Source organism: Charadrius vociferus, unplaced genomic scaffold, assembly GCF_000708025.1.
Source record: "Charadrius vociferus isolate BGI_N301 unplaced genomic scaffold, ASM70802v2 scaffold218, whole genome shotgun sequence".
Taxonomy (NCBI): domain Eukaryota; kingdom Metazoa; phylum Chordata; class Aves; order Charadriiformes; family Charadriidae; genus Charadrius; species Charadrius vociferus.
Genome location: NW_009650084.1, coordinates 516693 through 536019, shown reverse-complemented (window position 1 = coordinate 536019; position 19327 = coordinate 516693). Strand labels below are relative to the sequence as shown.

At 38.1% G+C, this 19327-nt stretch overlaps 1 protein-coding gene across 2 annotated transcripts in view; it reads left to right on the top strand.

The window, feature by feature from the left end:
* The first annotated feature begins 162 nt into the window (after window positions 1-162).
* Window positions 163-19327, top strand: part of TFDP1 (transcription factor Dp-1) — a 48203-nt gene continuing 29038 nt past the window's right edge. The window contains exons 1-2 of one of the 2 annotated variants that reach the window (XM_009892126.1): window positions 163-270; window positions 13544-13610. In XM_009892126.1, coding sequence (XP_009890428.1) covers window positions 259-270; window positions 13544-13610 — 79 coding nt within the window. In that variant the 5' untranslated portion in view covers window positions 163-258. The remainder of the gene's footprint in view (window positions 271-13543; window positions 13611-19327) is intronic. The other variant, XM_009892127.1, reaches the window with a different exon arrangement.

Below are 19327 nucleotides of genomic sequence, written 5' to 3'. Positions count from 1 at the left end.
GGGAAGGTGGGGGAGGGGGGGGGCTTAGGGGATGAATTGGTGGTGGCAAAAAACTTTTTCCTCTTAAAAAATGGTTTTTTTTCATAAAAAGTAAATTGTATTTGGTGGTATTCAGTAATTTCAGTTGTAAAAAACTTTCCCTCCTTTCGTTTTTATAGCTGATGTTGTCTTTACTTGCTTTCTAGAAAATAGCATCATTGTCTCTGTGCCCTGCAGCCGTCAAGATTTTAAGAGGACTGATTTCTAGTCTTTGGTAACATGGCAAAAGATGTAAGTATATTTGTAGCACGTCATATGTGGAAGCACAGCTCATAGAATATTTTTGGTTTTGTTAACAATAGCAAACCAAGTCGTGCTTTATAATGGCTGGCATTAATGAATATATGGAACTTATTTTATCTATGTTGTACATCGAATCTAGGCTATGTTTTCCTGTGAATGTAACAGCATAAAACAGCTTCAGATCTGCAGCCATTTTTTCAGAGTAATTAATCTTAAGAATTCACTCTGCTCATAAAAGTACTTTGGCTGTTGGCATTATGTGTATTCACACTGAACACTAAAACAGGTTGGTTTTGAATTGGATTTATAAAACTCCAGCAAATACTGTCCAGATGATGAGGTTGTCGTTGACTACTGTCGTCAACCAGCATTGCCTTTCTTGTGTTCAAGGAGGCATCATATATTCAAAGTAGCAAAGATGGTTCAGTCTCCATATTTTTTCATTGCTTTGTCTCTGTCTACCAAACAATGCTAGTTAGTGTCCCTAAAAACAGGCTTTGGGGACCTTCATTCATAGACTTCCATTATCATGGATGTTAAGGTTAGTGGCCTACATCTTGAATCGTTTGCTCTTTACTGATTCCAGTACTTTTAAAAAATGAAATTGAAATAGATTCTGCATTTAAGATGTTATTTGTTATTAATACCTAATATAATTGGGCTTTCAAATTCCCTTATTGAAAGTAAGAACAAGATACTACTTCATATTCAAAGTAGAATATATCTCCCCTTAAAAAAAAAAAAAAGCCAAAAATGACAGCATACAAGCTAAGGAAAAGTGATACAGTTCAAATTCTTAAACGGCAGGTTACAATCTAATGTGGAGTGTTGTAGCTTTCAAATAGTGAGAATTTTCATGTAATAGCGATTGGTTTAACAAATTAGTCTTGTAGAGAATTTTAGTAGTTCAGAAGCAACTGAAAAACAGCTTAATGTGCAGAGAAGCAACCAGAAATACATAGTCACTCAAAGCTTGCCTGGAAGAGATAAGGGTGGCCAAGTACGTTACAGATAGCAGAGTTCAGGGAATGACAGGCCATATAAGCGGGAAGAAAATGAAAGTGGAATGTTAGACTAGGAGATGAAGTTGAAACAGTTCAAAGTAGTTGAGATACCAAAGAACATTTGTTTAATACTAGCTTTTGGGAGAGAGATCAACAAAGTGAAGAAGTGCTGGCACCAGGAAATACAGATGAATGTCCTAGAAGAAGGTCTAGGGGAACAGAATGAGAATAGAACATTTAAGAAAGAATCTCATTTTTGAAAGATCTAGCTTATTCTAGAAAGGAGTAGTTAAAGGAGGAATAACATATATGATAATTAACCTAAGAAATGGAAGCAAGATGCTACAGATAGGAAAATAAGTTGTTTTCAATATCTTCATTACAAGAATTAATAAGATGAACTTGGAAAAATGAAAATCTAAGTCAGGTTTTAGGTAAAATTTTAAGTGTACTTGAGCACCAGAACAAGGTAGCTAGAAAGGGTATGAAATCTTAATTGAAGGATTGTCTAACCTGTTCTTAAAAACCTCTACACATGCTTAATCCTGCCTCGGGGAAGAAAGATGAACTGCTTACCTTTTTGCAGACTATTACATACCCACCATTACATGATGTCTAAAACGTGTAGTGAATGCTGGGAAATTTTAAATTTCCAGGTCTGATTATGGGCCCTATTAGGTTTGATTTAATGCTGGAAAACAGAGATGCTAATTGGTATAACACACTTGATTTTCAGAAGGGAAGACAATGATTCCCATGTTTTTTGTCCAAAATCCAAGTTCTTTTCCTAGCAAAATAATGGAATTAATTATGATAGAGACAGTATCACTAAACTTCTGGCCACTGAATCTATGAGGACCTGCACCACAGTAAATTTAAATTTCTGACATGGAAATATTGCTGTGATTAATGGCCTGTGGTTCTGCCATGTCACCTATCAAGTGCACTAACTGACTGCGAGATGTAGTGGTGAAAAAGATGGCATAGTTGATGAATGCCCCCACCCCTTCCTTCCCTTTTTCTCAGCAGAGCTGAGATGGCTAAACTGTGTAAGGACTGCACTGCTACAATGCCAAGTCTGGGCTTCAGGTGGCATTTATGTGGGCAAGCATGCTGCAGCCTGGGAATGCAGGCTCAGCTCGTGTCCCACTCTTACCCTGTGCTGCTCGGGACAGCGCTTGCCCTGGTGACGGTGAAGCAGGCAGCCCTGCAGAAGAGGAAGGTGGGGAGTCCCGGCGCCACAAGATAACATGCTCCTACTTAACCCCTCCTCCCACCTGCTGCAGGAGAGCGCTTTTCTTTTCCTTTTATTGCTTGCTTCCAGCTCTTCTTCTGATACCTCTTTATAAAAACTATGATTTGAAAAAAACTGTTTGAAAAGTCAAATACTTGTAATAGTTTGCAAACTGATACTTTACTGGGTAATTGGCCAAATAGGGAGCATGATGGAGAATACTGGCAAACCCAGTCAAGTGTTTTTATAAAGGATTAAATAATTACAAAAGTACTGATCGGGTAAGCTGGCAAGATAATGCTTAGGAGCTATTTGACCCAAGCCTAAATAATACTTTAAAATGTATCCCTCTAATGCTTTTCAGAGTGTACAATAAAGAGAAAATTAGCAACAAAGCATTGATTTTTTTACAAAATACTTTCATTTCATTGGCAGTTGTCAGGAAGCTATGAGGGGAAAAAAAAGATATGTTCATATGTAGCACCTTAATTAAGAGCCTGCAGGTGGAGCTTAAGAGCATAATCACAAGTAATGTTATAGCTGGATAAGCTGAAAAATAATAATGGAAAAAGCGAAATACTAGCTTGTGAAGGCCGAAGTATCTGTGGGTATATCAGTTTATTTTTTTGAAAATCTGCATGAAGGGCATGGGATCTGGAATGCAATAAATATAAAGGGGAAGAAAGGAGCAAACTCATTTTTCCGTGTCGTCTGGTGATAGTAATGAGCATAGCCATTTTTGGTTTTATGTAAGTGAGCCCTGTGTAGTGCTTCTAACAGAATCAGGCAGATTGGCCATGGAATATCACATTCAATTTAGAAGGTCTTAGTTACTAGAAAGACTACTTTTTCTGTAATTTAAAGGAACAATGAAAAAAAAACGTCTGGACAAGAGAACACCGGTTGCAATATCTCAAGGACTTGAGTACCTTGGGAATGGGATCATTCTGTTGCTTGTCAGAGGCTGAATGACGACTTAAGTTGAGGTCTGTAGAGTTGGGTACAGTTTAACATGTACATTTGCACCGTATGAGAAGTTTCTTGGTCTGAGACAGAGATAGACATTGCCTGCAGAGAACCTCCAGAAACTCCAGCTTAGCCAGTATTTCTCTTTCTGGTTAATCAGTGTCATTCTCTAAGACTTTGCTGACTCTACTGTAAACTCTTTTCACAGCTTACAAATATGGCACCTTCCAAGCAGGAGCCTGAGGAGCCAAACGTATGCACTGAGGTCCTCAGCTGACTTGAGCTGCTCTCTGGATTAATGGGATTAATAGTTTGGTGGGGAGCACAGTTCCCTGAGTGAAATGGTGACCTGTCTATCCTTGGCATACTTAAAACTAGGTAGGACACAGCATCAAAAGAAAGAGCAGGAATTACTGTAGCAAGAAAGTAAATTTGGTAACTTAATTTTTTGTCTTCCAACTCCCCATATAACACTGAGGACTACTTTCTGGCCACTTTTATATTCAGCTGTATATTAGAATTACCTGTAAATTAAGTTGGCCAGTACTTTTTGGTATCAATGGTTAACATACCTTCCAACACTAAATTAACAGTTTCTGTAGTGTAGCTGAAGATCCAACGTGGGATAGGACCCTGGTTCTCTTCTCAGTTACTTATGTTACAAATGAACTACAGAGGCCTCTGGGGCAGCCATAAAGAAACAGAAGCTTGTGGCTCTTTTCATTAAGACCCAATGTTAAATGGAAGAAGCAGGAGTGACTTGCAGCAACTGGGTCTATTAGAGGGGATAGTCCAGTGTGTGGAGTTACCACGAGTACTGAGGAGAAGAGGGCTAGACAAAAAGAATGAGCAAGGTTCCTTCTGATCTTGAAAATCAGATGTATTGAAATACATAAATGAAATATTCTGTATAGTAGTGTTTGCTTATGATTGTTTCAGTTGTTCACCATTATTGCATGGACTGTTTTCAGTCATTAAAAAAATAATATTCACGAAGAAATATGCGGTTGAAGACTGTTTTGGCCTTTCACAAACTTTTCAAAATGACACGCCACTGGTAACCTTCAGAATTTCTCACAGACTAAAATATCTTTCTTGGCAGCTGTTCATTTGGAAAGCTCATGCATTTTACTATTTAATGGGTTGCTGATAGTGGCATTGGCTTTGGAACCACTGGTTCTAAAGTTAGATTTTTAATTTTTTTTTAATTATGTTTTATTCTACTGTTGTCTTTTGCTTGAATTACCTTGAGGGATTTTTCTCTTGATCTCTTGTTTGCATGATGCTTACTTGATCTCTTTAGTATGTCACGGTGCTTTTATTAATCTCATTGAGTAGTAGCTACGGCCAATGTATCTTAACTTTGCAAAGGAAGCCTTGTGTACATGCGTAAATTTGAGGACACAAGGTAAGAAGTTCTGCCTGCACAAAGTTAAACACCTGATCTAACATTACTGTTTAAGAGACCTCGAGGTGTAGGGATTAAGGTTAATGGTTTATTTTAATTGAGTATTCAGAATACATGCAGGTATGTAGTTTAATCCAATGAATTTATTTCACAGTATTATTTAATAAATATTTTGCTCAAAGAATATTAAAAAAAAAAAACCCACACAGCAAACTAATTTCTTACAGCAAGTTTACTGGATAGGTCAGTGGGTCTGCTGGATGTGGGGAAAGAAGTAGATCTGTGTTTCTGTAATATAATTTTGCCGGAACACCACAAGAGTCGTACTTTTTAATTGCTTTCATGTGATGCTTCTGCATCAAACTTGAGCAAGTCTTTGTGGTCTGAAAAGGTTACATTTGGGATGGATTAAAAAAAAGAGCCTAATGGAAGTAGGAAAAAGGTATATTTTGGATCTTTTTTACATGATGCACTGTCAATGTCTAGAAAGTATTGAAAAGTCTTCAAAACATTTCTCAGACTTTTCTTAAAATATCAGCATGTATTTCTCCTTTTATGTTTATTTTTGGTTGTGTACTGGGAATTTCAGTGAGGCAGACTAGAGAAGTTAAGTCTTTAGTGGATCTCAAGTGGTTCATGTACCTTTTTTTATATCATTTCAGTTCAGCGACTTCAGTAGCTTGATCTATTTCTATTTGCTTTTAGTGAGTTCTAACATGTTCAGAAGTTTGCAAATGGAAGATCAAATAATATTATGAAATTAGGTCTTGTAAAAAGCCATCTCAGTCTGGGATTTCAAGTGTTGTTAACATTTTTTTTAATTATGCTTTTTAGAAGAAGGCAGAAGGAAAATGATCTTTAAGCTCTCATTTTTACATGGCAAATGCACAATAAGAGTTTCCTTTTTTTTTCTTTCCTATGTTGGTTTGTATGTATAAGGCAGAAAGTAGCAACTCAGAAGTTGCCTGTCATGTCACCAATTTATTTGTGTAAATAAAGCATTTTCCTGTAGCCTTCAAGTGTTTAACTTGTTTATTAATTATATGTGACAGTTAATGGTAGTGGCTTTATGTAGATATATATACATATATATTTGTAGTATTACCGAGTAAATACAGTGTGCTGACAGTTTAATATGCTAAACAAAAATGCAGCTTTTAAAAAGTTACACCAGGGATCACTTATTTTAGTGTTTGTATTTGCTTCCCTGGGTATCACTTAATGGAAATTTATTGTGGCTAATTAGAAGTGGGAGTAAAAATGAGCCAATCTTTGCTAAACGTTCTTTATGTTGAAGTTGTTCTCAGATGGATAGCAGACACCTTGATTTTAAAGGTTGACAGTGGTCCATATCCCCAGAAACGCTGCTTGCTACTTGTCTTTTGTTGCATTACATTACATTTGGTAAGTGTCCCAGGTTGTACAGACTTGCTTGAAAATTATGTTGTGGGCTGCTGTAACATTACAATACACTGATAAGGAGGTTGGTGAGGCAAATGGTTTGGGAATGAGTCCTGTTTAACATTACTTGTTGATTTCTGCTGTGGTTCAGATGCTGTTGAACAAACTGCTCTGAAGATTTGGTTTGGCTGGAAAAACATAAGTCTATTTAGGTCAAATCTAGAACAGCACCAGGAGCTAGTTGTGGAAGTGGCTGCTGCTGCTACCTCTGCGTATGAGTATTTAGTCCAGGAGGACACAAATGATGATTTGGTAGAAGTGGCTAACTAGTGCTTCAATCGTGTTCGCCCTAGGAATGTAGCATTCAATTTTGCTTCATTCTTACAGCTTTGTGGTTAGTTTTGGGAGTGTAGCTTTAAATTTTGCAAGGATTGTATCACTTGGGCAATTAAATTATTGTAAGAAACAATTCAGTGTAATGCTTTTAACTCCTGTGGTATTTTTGATCTGTGTGGTTGCTTAGACTGGACCACTATTTGACTCACCTTCAAAAAAAAATTGTCTACGATTATATGATTCAATTTTTGCTGAATTCCAGATGTGTTGCTGTGTTTAGAAAAGACAACCAAAAAGCTAATGGTCTTGACATATTCAGCAATAAGGAGACCTCGGGTGTCATTCTGTATATACTCAGTGTCCAGTGTACGTGTAGTATCTGTGGAGCCTATATTCAGACCAAAGATTGACGATGCTTAACTGAGCTGCTAACCTGTCTTTAGTTTTTATCTTCACAATTCTTTATGATATTTCATATCTAGTCCTTTGACTATGCCTTGCTAATTAAGGTGCTAATAATTCAATTTACTTTTTGAAAAGCTCATTTCTATGGTATAGCTCATCGCTGAGTGGTTGACAAACGCGTTAATCTTAAAGATGCTGCCATGAACTGAGGATGTGGTATGATCTCTGTTTCAGAAGGCGGCTACTGAGACACAGTAAAATAACACCTCTGGCAATTTTGCAGGATCAGACTCCTATAGCCTGACTTTGAAAGTTCTTTTATATTACTTTTTACAGTAAGGAATAGTTCTTGCTGATTTCATTTGCAAAATGAAATGCAAAAGTTTTAAATTTAAGAACTTCCTTTCCTTTCCTGTAATCCTCTGCTTCATATCTTAATTGCCTTTTAATTTCTGCGAAAAATTAATTTGGTGTCCCATAAAAATAGTGACCTGCATTTACATGATGATTCATTCCCAGAGCATGTTTGCTCTGGTCCCCAAATGAGATGAATCCAGTGGGAAAAATAACGTATTATCATCTTGTTATGAATTACATTTGTGTATGGATAGGGGTGAAAGAAGAATTGAGGTTGTTCAAGCAACGTTATTTCTGATTATAAGCTTTTCCCCACTTTGTAGGTTTGCTAATTTTCCATTCTGTGTTTGTTGCTTTCTGATATTAAAATAAAGCAAACAAAAAAACCCTGACATTGTCAGTGAAGTGGCACATAGTAAAGTTGCATGGCATAGGGCCTTTACATTTATCACAGAATGGTTAGAGTTGAAAGGGACCTTAAAGATCATTTAGTTCCAACCCCCCTGCCATGGGCAGGGACACCTCCCACTAGACCAGGTTGCTCAAAGCCCCATCCAGCCTGGCCTTGAACACCTCCAGGGATGGGGCATCTGCAGTTTCTCTGGGCAGTTTGTTCCAGTGTCTCACCACCTGCAGATTAAAGAATTTCTTTCCAATATCCAGTCCAAATCTACACCCCTTCAGCTTAAAACCATTACCCCTTGTCCTATCACTACACTCCCTCCCCCCTCTTTCCTGTAGGCCCCCTTTAGGTACTGGAAGGCCGCAATAAGATCTCCCCGGAGCCTTCTCTTCTCTAGGCTGAACAACTCCAACTCTCTCAGCCTGTCTTCCCAGGAGAGGTGCTCCAGCCTTCCGATCATCTTCATGGTCCTCCTTTTGACTTGTTTCAACCGGTCCATGTCCTTCTTATGTTCTTATTAATAACCTACTCTTAAGCAGTAAAATGGCTGGGGGTTGCCATTCTGTATGGATCAAGTTAGGTGCAGTTTGCACAAAGTGTGTGGATGTTTGCTAGTAGGCTTTACAAATGCCTGCAGACAGCAGGGGCATCCTCCTGACACCTTTGGCAAGCTCTGGAAGGAAATGTACTCTAACGGGAATACTTTTCCTTCCCAATTTCTCGATTTTTCTGGTTCTGTCTTTACGACTGCTTACCTGATTAATTTTGAACTTCCCAGTCTGAGTCCCAGCATATCTACCCTTTTGGTCATAGTTTAGAACGCATTGTATTTGCCTTCCCAGTTCCCACGTTCTTCCCTTCTCCTCACAGGATCCAATCTCCTTGTCCTGTTAAAGCTCTCTTTTAGGTTCTCATCAGTTCTGTTGTCTGTACGTTTTCAGTGACTCCCAGTTTCTCTACATCAACCCTTAATCTCCCATCTTCCATATGATTTTCTAGCTCGCTTTCTGTCTCTTTCCCAGGCAGTCCCAAAATAATTTGCTTTTTTTTCCCTGTCTGTCCCATTCTCACTCCCATTTTTTAACCAATATTGTATATTTGGCACCCTCTTCTCTTGTTTTGTTGTCAAACCCAGTCCTGTGCCTCAGTCTAGGGGCCTAATCTGCTGTTAGCAACTGAAAATTTATATTCTGAGAAATACCATTTGGCAAATACCTCTTTTTCCACTTACATCTACCATTTTTGCTCTTCTTTCAGCTCTTTTTCAGGGAATATACTTAAAATGGGCTTATTACCTAGAAGCAAGATTGAAGAGAGATTTCGGTGGCACAAAAGCATCCTTCTGTTCCCCATGTTTACTTACCTCAGTGTGTTGGGGGGACCTTACTTTCCAGTTAAACCGACAGACATAGCACGTGTACTTGTTCAGTCTTGTTTTAGTCAAACTTCTGGATCGTGCTTTTATAGGTTCCTTCTCCTTCGGTCCAAATTCAGCTTGAATCTTCTCTGTTTAAAGGCTTGGTGAATAATTTTATGCCAATTTTTATTAAGAAATTTGAGTTGCAAGTCTGGAAATATGTGGAAGAAATGATACTTTTGTTGTAAGCGTGTTGAGTTTCCAGTGCATAACTTCAGAGACCACAAATATTAGCTTGTTAGTAAGGCACAAAATTATTCTGTGATAGTCTGCACTAAGGGACTTTTTTAATAAGTTAAATTCTCTGCATTTTTAGCAAATTTTGTTTGATTTACTTTAGTCCCAGCAGAAAGATATTTCCCAATTTACTGACTTTCAGGCTGAGGGCACTTGTAGTGCTTTTCAGCTTTTACTTGTAAACAAAATAAAAATAGACTTCCCAGTCCTTATGACTGCTGATGATCTCATAGCAGGCCAAAGCTGACTTCAGTTTAATTTTTTATATGTTTAGCCCATCAGTTGATTTCTTTTCCTTACGAGTTCTGAATGATGTGATGAGACAAAGCCTCTGGTTGGGGTCTCCATTCCAGCATAACTTCCACAGTTAAAATTACCAGATTTCCTTACTTGTCCAATAGTCTTCAACCTTCTTCCTCTGATCTGCGGAGAGATCTTCAGGTATTACAGTTCCGATGCTATGTTGAGTGTCAAGCTATTTTTCAAAATCATTGTTGATTTTGTTGAAATGTGAAAACGATAAAGGGTTGATCTGTATCTGTTGCTTGTTTAGGATACTAGAAGTTTCTTTATGTGGCCATAGAGAAGTATACATAGCCAACGTGTCTCTCTAAAGAGGAAAGCTTTGCTAAATTGTGAAGTTGCACGCACCTACAAAAGTTTCAGAATGTAATATTAAGAGCATGATATTTCAAGCAGACCTGGCGTTATCATCAAAGGGTGTAATGCATCTTGAAATTAAAAATCACGAGAAGAAGAAAATGTGAAATATGAAAAAAAAAATTACATTAGCAGGTGAAAAAATAAAAATCAAAATACTTTGTTACAAATAGCTTGATAAGGCCTGAAAACTATGTGTATTTTCCCAGCAGAAAATAGAATTTCTTTGATGTCTAAACCCTCCCTGGCAGAAGGTTAGTTTTCCATTGGGGAAAATCAAGTACTTCTTGCTGGTGTGGTTGGTTTTTTTTGTGTGTCATTTTTTGTTTTCTTTTTGTTTGTTTGTTGTGAATCTGTGACTATGAGACACCTAATGGGAGCTATGGTCACATTTCCCTCTTATTTCTTTCTTTTGGGTGCTACGCTAGGCTAGGTAGGTTACAGAGGAGTAATCCTGGTCTCTCCTCCAAAATAACCCAGCTTGAAGAATAGTGGGAATTTCTTTGAGATATACACCAAGAGATTTTTTTGCCTAGTATTTCCATTTTAGAACAAAGACCAGAATTTCATATGGGTCAGAAGTTTTGCTTTTTATTTCTCTCTTGCCAAAAGCTTGTAACTAGGACTTTGAGGAGACTCAAAGGTAGCGATAAATTTTGATGAACTTAAAATTTAATAGCGTATCCAGAAGTGTGAAAAGCATACTGAAGCTGGAGTAAGAGAATTTTCACTAGAAATCAGTTTTTATGAATAATAGCAGCTGGGGATGCTATTTGCTGTGGGATTCGGTAGTATTCTTTTCAAGTAGTTTTCTTGGAGTCTTTCCTAGGCATACTCTTCAAATTAGTTGAATATTTACCAGCCATTTTAAGTGCTAGAGCTGAACCTTTAGTAAAACACTGGTGTGAAAACATGGTGGAACTATGTAACTGCTGTACTCTTTATCCGTGTCGTGGTTCCTGAGGGGATTCTTCTTGTTGTTCAGTGATTGCTGTTCCTGATTTTTCCCAAATTGTATTCTCTTGTTGACTAAATGTAGTGTTTTTCCCAAATGTTCTCCGGTTTGTCAGTGACTTGTGTAATTCCAGTCACACGAAAGCATGGTCCAGGGCATGTACCGCTAACCTGACCCTTTGTAAAGCTAGATTAGATTGTGGTTTTCGGAGTTGCGTATTGTTTTGGATAGTATTTTTCACTGTGTATTTTAACGATGTAGAAGAAAACTTGAAGTTCATAAGATTATTTGATACTACATTATGGTGGTTGGTTAAATACTTTAGGATAAAATGCATGAATAGAAATCTTATATTGGAGACCTTTCTAGTTTAAAAATAGGAAGGGACCAATAATTAATTGATTACTGAATTGCAATGATGTGCATTTAATACTTGAATTTACTGAATATCACAATTTAAATATTTGGGTTTGGATTTTCACTGTAACTGACATGTGAACTCTGCAAGTTTGCTTTTGCATATTAAACTGATGAATGGATTGAATAATTAAAAATTATTAAATTTATGGGCTCCTAAAATGAAAAACATTATAGATTAAACCAGCCATTTTCTTGGTGGTCCACTAATCACACACAATATATTAAATGTCTTTCCAGTCTCATTGATGTCTTTTTGATTCAGAAAAGAGAATTTGCAGGAATCCTTTTGATTCAGAAAAGACAATTTGCAGGAATCCTTAAGTACAAGCCTCCTCTCTCTGCTGTTGAATAGAAACTGAAGTACTGCATTTAAAGAAATTGTGACAATGAGACTGCATTTCCTGTGTGGTTTAACACACTTGTGAAATTGAGGTAGAATGGGAGTATAATGTAACACCCAAACATTCATCTTCATATAACACATTGGGTTCCAGTATTCTGCAATGTCATATTGCCATAGAGTGTAGCTCTGGTAACATCTTTGTAGCTCTTAAGAACATCTTTGTATGTGATACTGATTTCATGTTGATGAGTATACTTTGTCTGATATAGTCTGTTGCCCTTCTGAATTATGTAGTAAGTGTGATGAGGAGTTAGGCTTATATAAAGCTCTGGTGCCTGGGAATAGGGCAGTAGACCTGCTGTTTATTCAAGTGTACCTTTGAATGCCTACTGTGGGCAAGATGGAGAACAGGCAGTGTTTGTGTACTGGTAAATTGCTGCAGTCTCCTTAAAACAATGCTAGTTCATTACTTATTGGGGTGGACAGTCAGATGAAAGGAGGACAGACCTGCCACAGGCTCTTCATTCTACCCATCAGTTCTACTGTCTTGTGTTTCCTTTGCGCCACCAGGCCCTAATAGCTGTCATGCCATTACAGGCTGTTGCTCTTTATGCTTCCCGTAAAAAAAATTTTCTCTTTTGCTCACTTCCCAGCCTGTCTCCAATGCTCGGTCATCTTCTCTCCCCCCCTTTCACTGAGGAGAGAAACTTTCCCATTTTGTAAAGTTTCCTGTCTTAAGAATTGCTGTCATACACCTGGATAATAATAGCACCACAGCATCCTCTAGTGGCTCGATTGGTTTGCTGAACTTCTGGCAAATCCTAAGTAGGACTCTTCAGGTAGACTTTTAAGGCAAAAGCTTTGCTGCTGACTGACGGCAAACCACTTAATTGTCTGTTGAAGGTCACCAGTAGCCTGCAAATACCAGCTCTGCACAAAACGCAGCTATGGATTTTTCAGCTTCTGTTGCACCACATGCTGAATTATGGTTAAGTACAACTGTTGACTTTCTTGCTGTTCTTTCTAAATGGAAACAGTCTATGTGTCCTGTGTTCATATTTTTTTTCAGAACTGTTTTGTCTGGAGATACGAAAGAATTACTGCATGGAGTGTTTTCTATCCAAAAATTAATAGTATTTTTTAAAAATAACTTCTACTGTGAGCTTTGTTAAAGGATGGTGATTACTTTATAAACTTGTATATAATCCTATAGCTCTTTCAGTTAAGAGCTTTAAAAGAATAATAATTGAAAAGCTCAAGGTGTTTCTCCTTAATGTCATTTTTTCTGATTAAAATGACTTAAGGAGCTCTCTGCCACCTCCTCTACTGTTTTTGCTATAATGTCATTAACTTCTGTGGTAGGTAAAGAGTATCTACACAGAGAAAGGTGTAGTTGCAGGTAGCAGCAGTTCTAATTAGAAGGGTGTTAAGCTATCTGTTAAAACAGTGCATGTACATTCTAGGAGCTTAGGACACAAAATAGCAAGGTAGGTGTAAAATGATTTTTTGCTTGCATTTTAAGAATATGTTATTTATAAAATCAAGGTTTTAAAGTTTGACAAATACTATGACACAAACAGTGCCATTACAAAGTGGCAGATTTGTGACAAAATATGAGCGGTAGCAGCAGAGACTTCTGGTATGATTTCTTCCATCTTGAACAATAAAAGGCTGTCTGTGTTTGTGAATTTCATACAAGTTACTTTCTTCAACAGGCTGGACTAATTGAAGCCAATGGAGAGCTTAAGGTGTTTATAGACCAAAACCTAAGTCCTGGAAAAGGTAAGAACACAATTTTTAGTAAGACTCTCAGTTTCTTGATTTTTAGTTGTTATGTTTGTTACTGGTTTTAAACAGCTTTCGTAGCATAGTTTTTGTAAAGGTTTTCTTAAGTTGTATCTTACATAATCAGCAAGCAAACTGTAGATTTTCTGTGGTTTACAATTGTCTTTAAACTGTGTGTGAAGTTCAGTGGTGGTTTGTCATTCCATATGTGATCTTCTCATTAGTGTAGCTTGTGTTTAAGTATAAAGGCCAGAATGGTCTAAAACATCTTTTGGGCACTATGTTTCAGCAAATGGGGAAAATGCAGGAGTGTAGCAGTTTAAAATGGGTTATGACAGTTTTTATGATAGTGCATCCACACTAGTGTGAGCCTATCTGAAATAATTATTTGAACAGAACTGTTTTGGACTTGCAGATAATGGTTGTGCGTGCATGATAGTGTAATCTAGCAATTTAATAAAACACAGGCTATAAACTTGCATTCAATATGTGAGCTCAAAAACTATGAGTATCTAACCATTTGGGAAGTTATATGCTGCACTTCACAATTAGCATAGTCGGGGGGAAAAAACAGAAGTACAACTGAGTTCCAGTTGCCTGAAGTTCTGGACAGCTATGTCATATAACCTCTTCTGTAAACTGGTTATGCTATATGTGAAAATTGGATTTTTGTCCCCTGTATTCTTAGGGGAGGGCTGTTTCCATAGTGAGACTGTAGAACTGTTCTCTGACTTCCAGTTAAGTATATTCTTGCCAGTTTATGCATTTTGCTGGTGTCAGTGTTATTTTTCAGCTTAATAGTTTTCTCCAGTGTTTTTACCTATTTATAAATAACAATTCTGTATCTTTAACAGTCTTTAGTTTGAATGGCCAACTAGCCATCATTTCCTAGATTCCTCATCAGATAAGCTCTTTGTCCTCTTCATTTTCCTTATTGTCATTCTTTGAGTCCGTTTGATTGCTTTCATCAGCTTTCTGGTACGCAAGTGACTAAAATAGTATATACGGCTCCAAGTGAATTGTCATTCATATTTGTGTGGAGGTATCAGTAATTTTTCTGTGCATCATCACATTTGGTTCACACCTATCTCACAGTAGATTTTGGCGAATTGGCCATTTTCCTTTGTTGCTTCCAAATGATGATAGTCTGTTTTATTCTTGCGTTTGACAGATGGTATGCTTTGATAGACTGTATTAAGTAGGGTGAAATTTATTAGGACAGAGTCACCTACTTCTTGTCTGATGCTCTCATAAACCTCGCTGTTGACAAATCTATTGACTTTATACATTGTTGGATTATACTAGTACTCTCAGATTAACCTGTAGTCCAGTTCAGGTGAACTCCATTAGTATTATTGCTCTAGTCTTTTATATACCATTTCAGGAAACCCCATTACGCATTTATTTTCACAACTTGCAGAACTTACAATTTCTGTCACCACCAATTTAACTAACAGTTTTTCTAGGTACATCAGGTATTTTATTGGAATCTCAATAGGCTCTCTCTTTAGCATTCCCTTGCCTAAAATACGCATTGCTTTACAAAAGAGGGCTCTCTGACTAATCTGCCATGAGCTACTTTTGATGGGGAAGGCACTAATGGTTGACTGACACTTACTAACTGATCCACCTGTATATTTGTAAACACGGTCACACACTCCTGAACAAAAAAAGTGTGTAGGTATATTACCTGATCCTTAACAGCTGTACTGTTTTCCCCTATACACTATGGGCAGTAAAACAGATGTTTTTCTCAATTCGAGGACATTTTACACTGGTGTAGGCGTCTGTGTCTAGACCTTGTTGCAGTTACTGGAGAGCTAGTCAAAACAGTGCAGTGTAGACAGCAAGAATTGGAAATGTGAATCTTCCATTATTATGTAGCTCAAAGTAGAACTGGGCAAAGTAGAGGCCGTTTCATTGCTTGTAGAATTTCTAAAATAAATTCAAGTGATCAAATAGTTTATTATAGGTGTGCAGCTCTTCCAGGTTGAGAGTGGCGCTCTATTCTCAGTGTACACCACCATGAATAATACAAGCAAACTAAGCTATGCTCTGTTAATTTTTGCACCTCATTGTTTTTGGAGGGGGTTTTGTAAAAGTATTCAGATATGTATCAGAAATTGTTCACCGAAGTACTGTTACCACTTTTTAATATTTTCTAGGTTTTCTGTGTGCTCTTTAAATGTTGGAATTTTTAATGCAACTACTATACACAAAAAAGTATAATGTGCCTTCTAAAAGTAGCTGTGTACATTACATGCCATTATATCAAAAAGTCCAGTCCTCCGCTGTCTTGCTAAGTTTGTGCAAAATTTTTCTTAATTTCACAAAGAGGAGGATTCAGTCCACAGCAACAGATGAGAAACAGAGTAAGCTTTCCACAGGGTATCAGAAGTGTATCTGGTGTACTTCTTAGCGTGAATTGAAGGAGGTCAGGAAAGAATCAGGTGATCATCATAAAAGTGGGGTGGTGGGTTTTTTTTCTTCCTCCCCCTTTGAATTTCTGTTTTTTAAAAGGAAGGCGTCTTTTCTAGAAATTGGAAGTCAATCACAAGGAAAGTATGAGAATACATTGCATTCTCGATATGGGATCAAATCTCCTTACTGTGTCAGATGAGTGGTTTGGGCTAACCCCAGGCTTCTGTCCCCAGCTGCAGTAGTAGGGCAGGCTCTTCAGGGAGGATGCAAGAGCCTGACTACTTTTGAAGTTCATTCCCTTTATACTCTGACAGCACTAAAGGTCATTGGATTAGTAATATGCTGCATTCCAGCATCTTCTTGGAAAAGTCCAACTTTGAGAAACTTGGCAAATTAATAATGCACCCTCAACAAGAAACTTATGACTTGCTTCAGTTTCCAGATTGCCAGCTAGATGTGAAAGGAGGAGGAGCTCAGCTGTGAGAGAAATAAAGGCACTATGGGAGTGGCAGAGGACAAAAAATTACTTGTCTGCTGGGTCATGAGGACATGCTTGCACAAACATGGTTTGGGAGAAAGAGAGCAGAACGTTTTTCTTGAAATGGTTCTGTAACACTTCATCAAAGGTCTGTAAGGTGAATACGGGACTAAGTGGTCGGTATATGAATCAACTATTAAAGATAAGCAAAGGTTGACTTTTCCAGCCAAAACAGATTCTCATGCAACAGTTCTTACAGTCTGAACAGCTTCTGCTGCACAGAATAGCCTGTGAATGGACTTCTGTAAATTTTTAATCTGCACTAGCAGAAATCTGGGAACTGGGAATATCACTCACCTTGCTATGCTGACCAGTTATGTTCCACAACATCTTGCTCAAAAAGTCCTACAGCTGTAGAATCTGGGAGAGAGAGGGTCTGTTAGGGAATAATCTCTGTATGCAAGTCCTGTCCTTACATTAATTCCCTGATTATCCACTAATGTCCACTGTCAGAAACAGGTTACCAACCTAGACAGACTTTTTACTTCAACTAGTGGAGACATGCTTTAGTCTGTTTCATTTTGGAGAGACTGGTCCCAACCATGAAATCCAGATTAGGATTTTTGTTTTTAAAGCAGAGACTGACTTTGTTTTAAGAGGAGAAAATAGGGAAAAAAAAAAAAAGAGTACTGTTTAGTTTCTAATGCGTGTAATTTTGAGTAAATTAATCATGGGCATAAAATACCGTTCTAGAAAATCCTCTAAAAAAGTCTTTCTTCAAAAACATCTTTAGTGTGGAATAAGAGGGTATCAGTCTTGATATGTGGTAGAAATGAGCTGGAAGCTTGTGCTTCCTCCAGTACTTGTGCAACATCCAGAAGAGGTTGGGTGTAAATTCACCTGTGTTCTCTGATACCCCTGTGTATTTCCATTACTGGAGTGTTACACCCTATCTAGCCCTGAAAAAACAGCATTCTGTGGAGCTGCTCAGGCAAGGTGCAAGTTTCCCCTGTATTAAGATGTCAAGATTATCTTTGCTCACTGGAGGAAGATTTTTCTCTCTGCCCATTTCTGTTACTTCACCACTGAGAATTTAGTTTAGAAGGCTAATTCTTAAAATTGAATCTTGGGAAAGTATCAGTGGAAGGATACACCAGTTGTATCAACCCCTGTTTGATCTAAGGCCATATTGATTCCCAGATCTTACAAATGTTTCAGAAAATGTACTATCTAATCAGTTTTTCTTCTTGATGGAAATGCATGTGTAACCTTGTTTACTATTTGAATATTTGCCGGTCCTTGGATGAGGAGACCTAGGGAATGCAGGTTTTCAGTATGTTTGGCTCTAGGCTGGTGCTGTTGAAAAGCTCTAACTTCTCCTGGAAGGAGATGAGGTATGACATTTACATCTTAGTGCAGCTTTCCTGTTTAAGTGCAAGGTTTGCTAGGGTTTAAGTGGCACAAATCCCCACATTTGGTCTGCAGTGGTTTGGTTTGGTACAAGTATGACTGTGAAAGGTTTGGTGTATTTGGTTACCAGGAAGATGGTTTTCTGGTATAACCCTGTTCAGGAGAGAAGTAGCAATGTAATATGCAGAGTGTGTCTGAGAGGGAAGTTTTTTGCTTCAGAAAATCCCCAGCAATGCTAGGTGCTTTCAAAATGTGGCTTTGCTAGTGAGTTAACATGCGCTGCAAAAGGTAGCTAGCTGTATATCCAAATCTCTTCTCACTGATGAACTCTCATAAAGCTACTTGGTTTTGTATCTGCTGTTTGTCCTGTGCTGCTTTATTTACTATCAGCTTCAATTGTGACATTGGGGAGGAATGCTAAACCCATTGGAAGCAGTTGCATGTTTACTTGGCTCATTCCGAAATACCCAATTGCATTTTTTTCCCTGAAGCCTCAATTGCTGAGAACATCATCACACAGGGCCCTTTCCTTTGCTTGTTACCCTATATTCAGGAATGGGTTTTGTGGAGATTGTGTCTAAATTAATCCCAGTAAACCCTCAAATTACAGTCAGAAGCAATGTTTATAGAAATGTCAAAGGTCAAGTGAAGAAAAGCTGTAAGGACACCCAAATTGTGATTTATAGCTCCATCTCTTTTCTAGCAATAACATAAAGAGTTCAAGTTATGTCAGACGAGGTTTAGATTGGATATTAGGAAAAATTTTTTCACTGAAAGTGCTATTAAACATTGGAATAGGCTGCCCAGGGAGGTGGTAGATTCGCCATCCCTGGAGGTGTTTTTAAAAAAAAAAGGTAGATGTGGTACTCGAGGACATGGTTTAGAAGTGGTTTTGTCAGGGTAGGTTAATGGTTGGATTTGATGATCTTGAAGGTCTCTTCCAACCTCAGCAGTTCTATGATTCTAAAGGGTTCTGGGGGTGCTGGTCGACAGCAGTCCCAATATGAGTCATCAGTGTGCCCTGGCAGCCAAGAGGGCAAACTGTATCCTGGGGTGCATCAAACACAGTATAACCAGCCAGTCAAAAGAGGTGATTATCCCACCGTATTTTGTTGGTGCGGCCTCACCTTGAGTACTGTGTGCAGTTCTGGGCCCCACAGTGGAAGAAGGATGCGAAGGTTCTTGAATGCATCCAGAGGAGGGCAACAAAGCTGGTGAAAGACCTGGAAAGCATGTCCTGTGAGGAGAGTGGCTAAGGACTTCGGGTTTGTCTAGTTTGGAGGAAAGAAGGCTGAGGGGAGACCTCATGGCTCTCTGCAGCTTCCTGAGGAGGGGAAGGGGAGAGGGAGGTGCTGAGCTCTTCTCCCTGGTACCCAGTGATAGGACATGTGGGAATGGCTCAAAG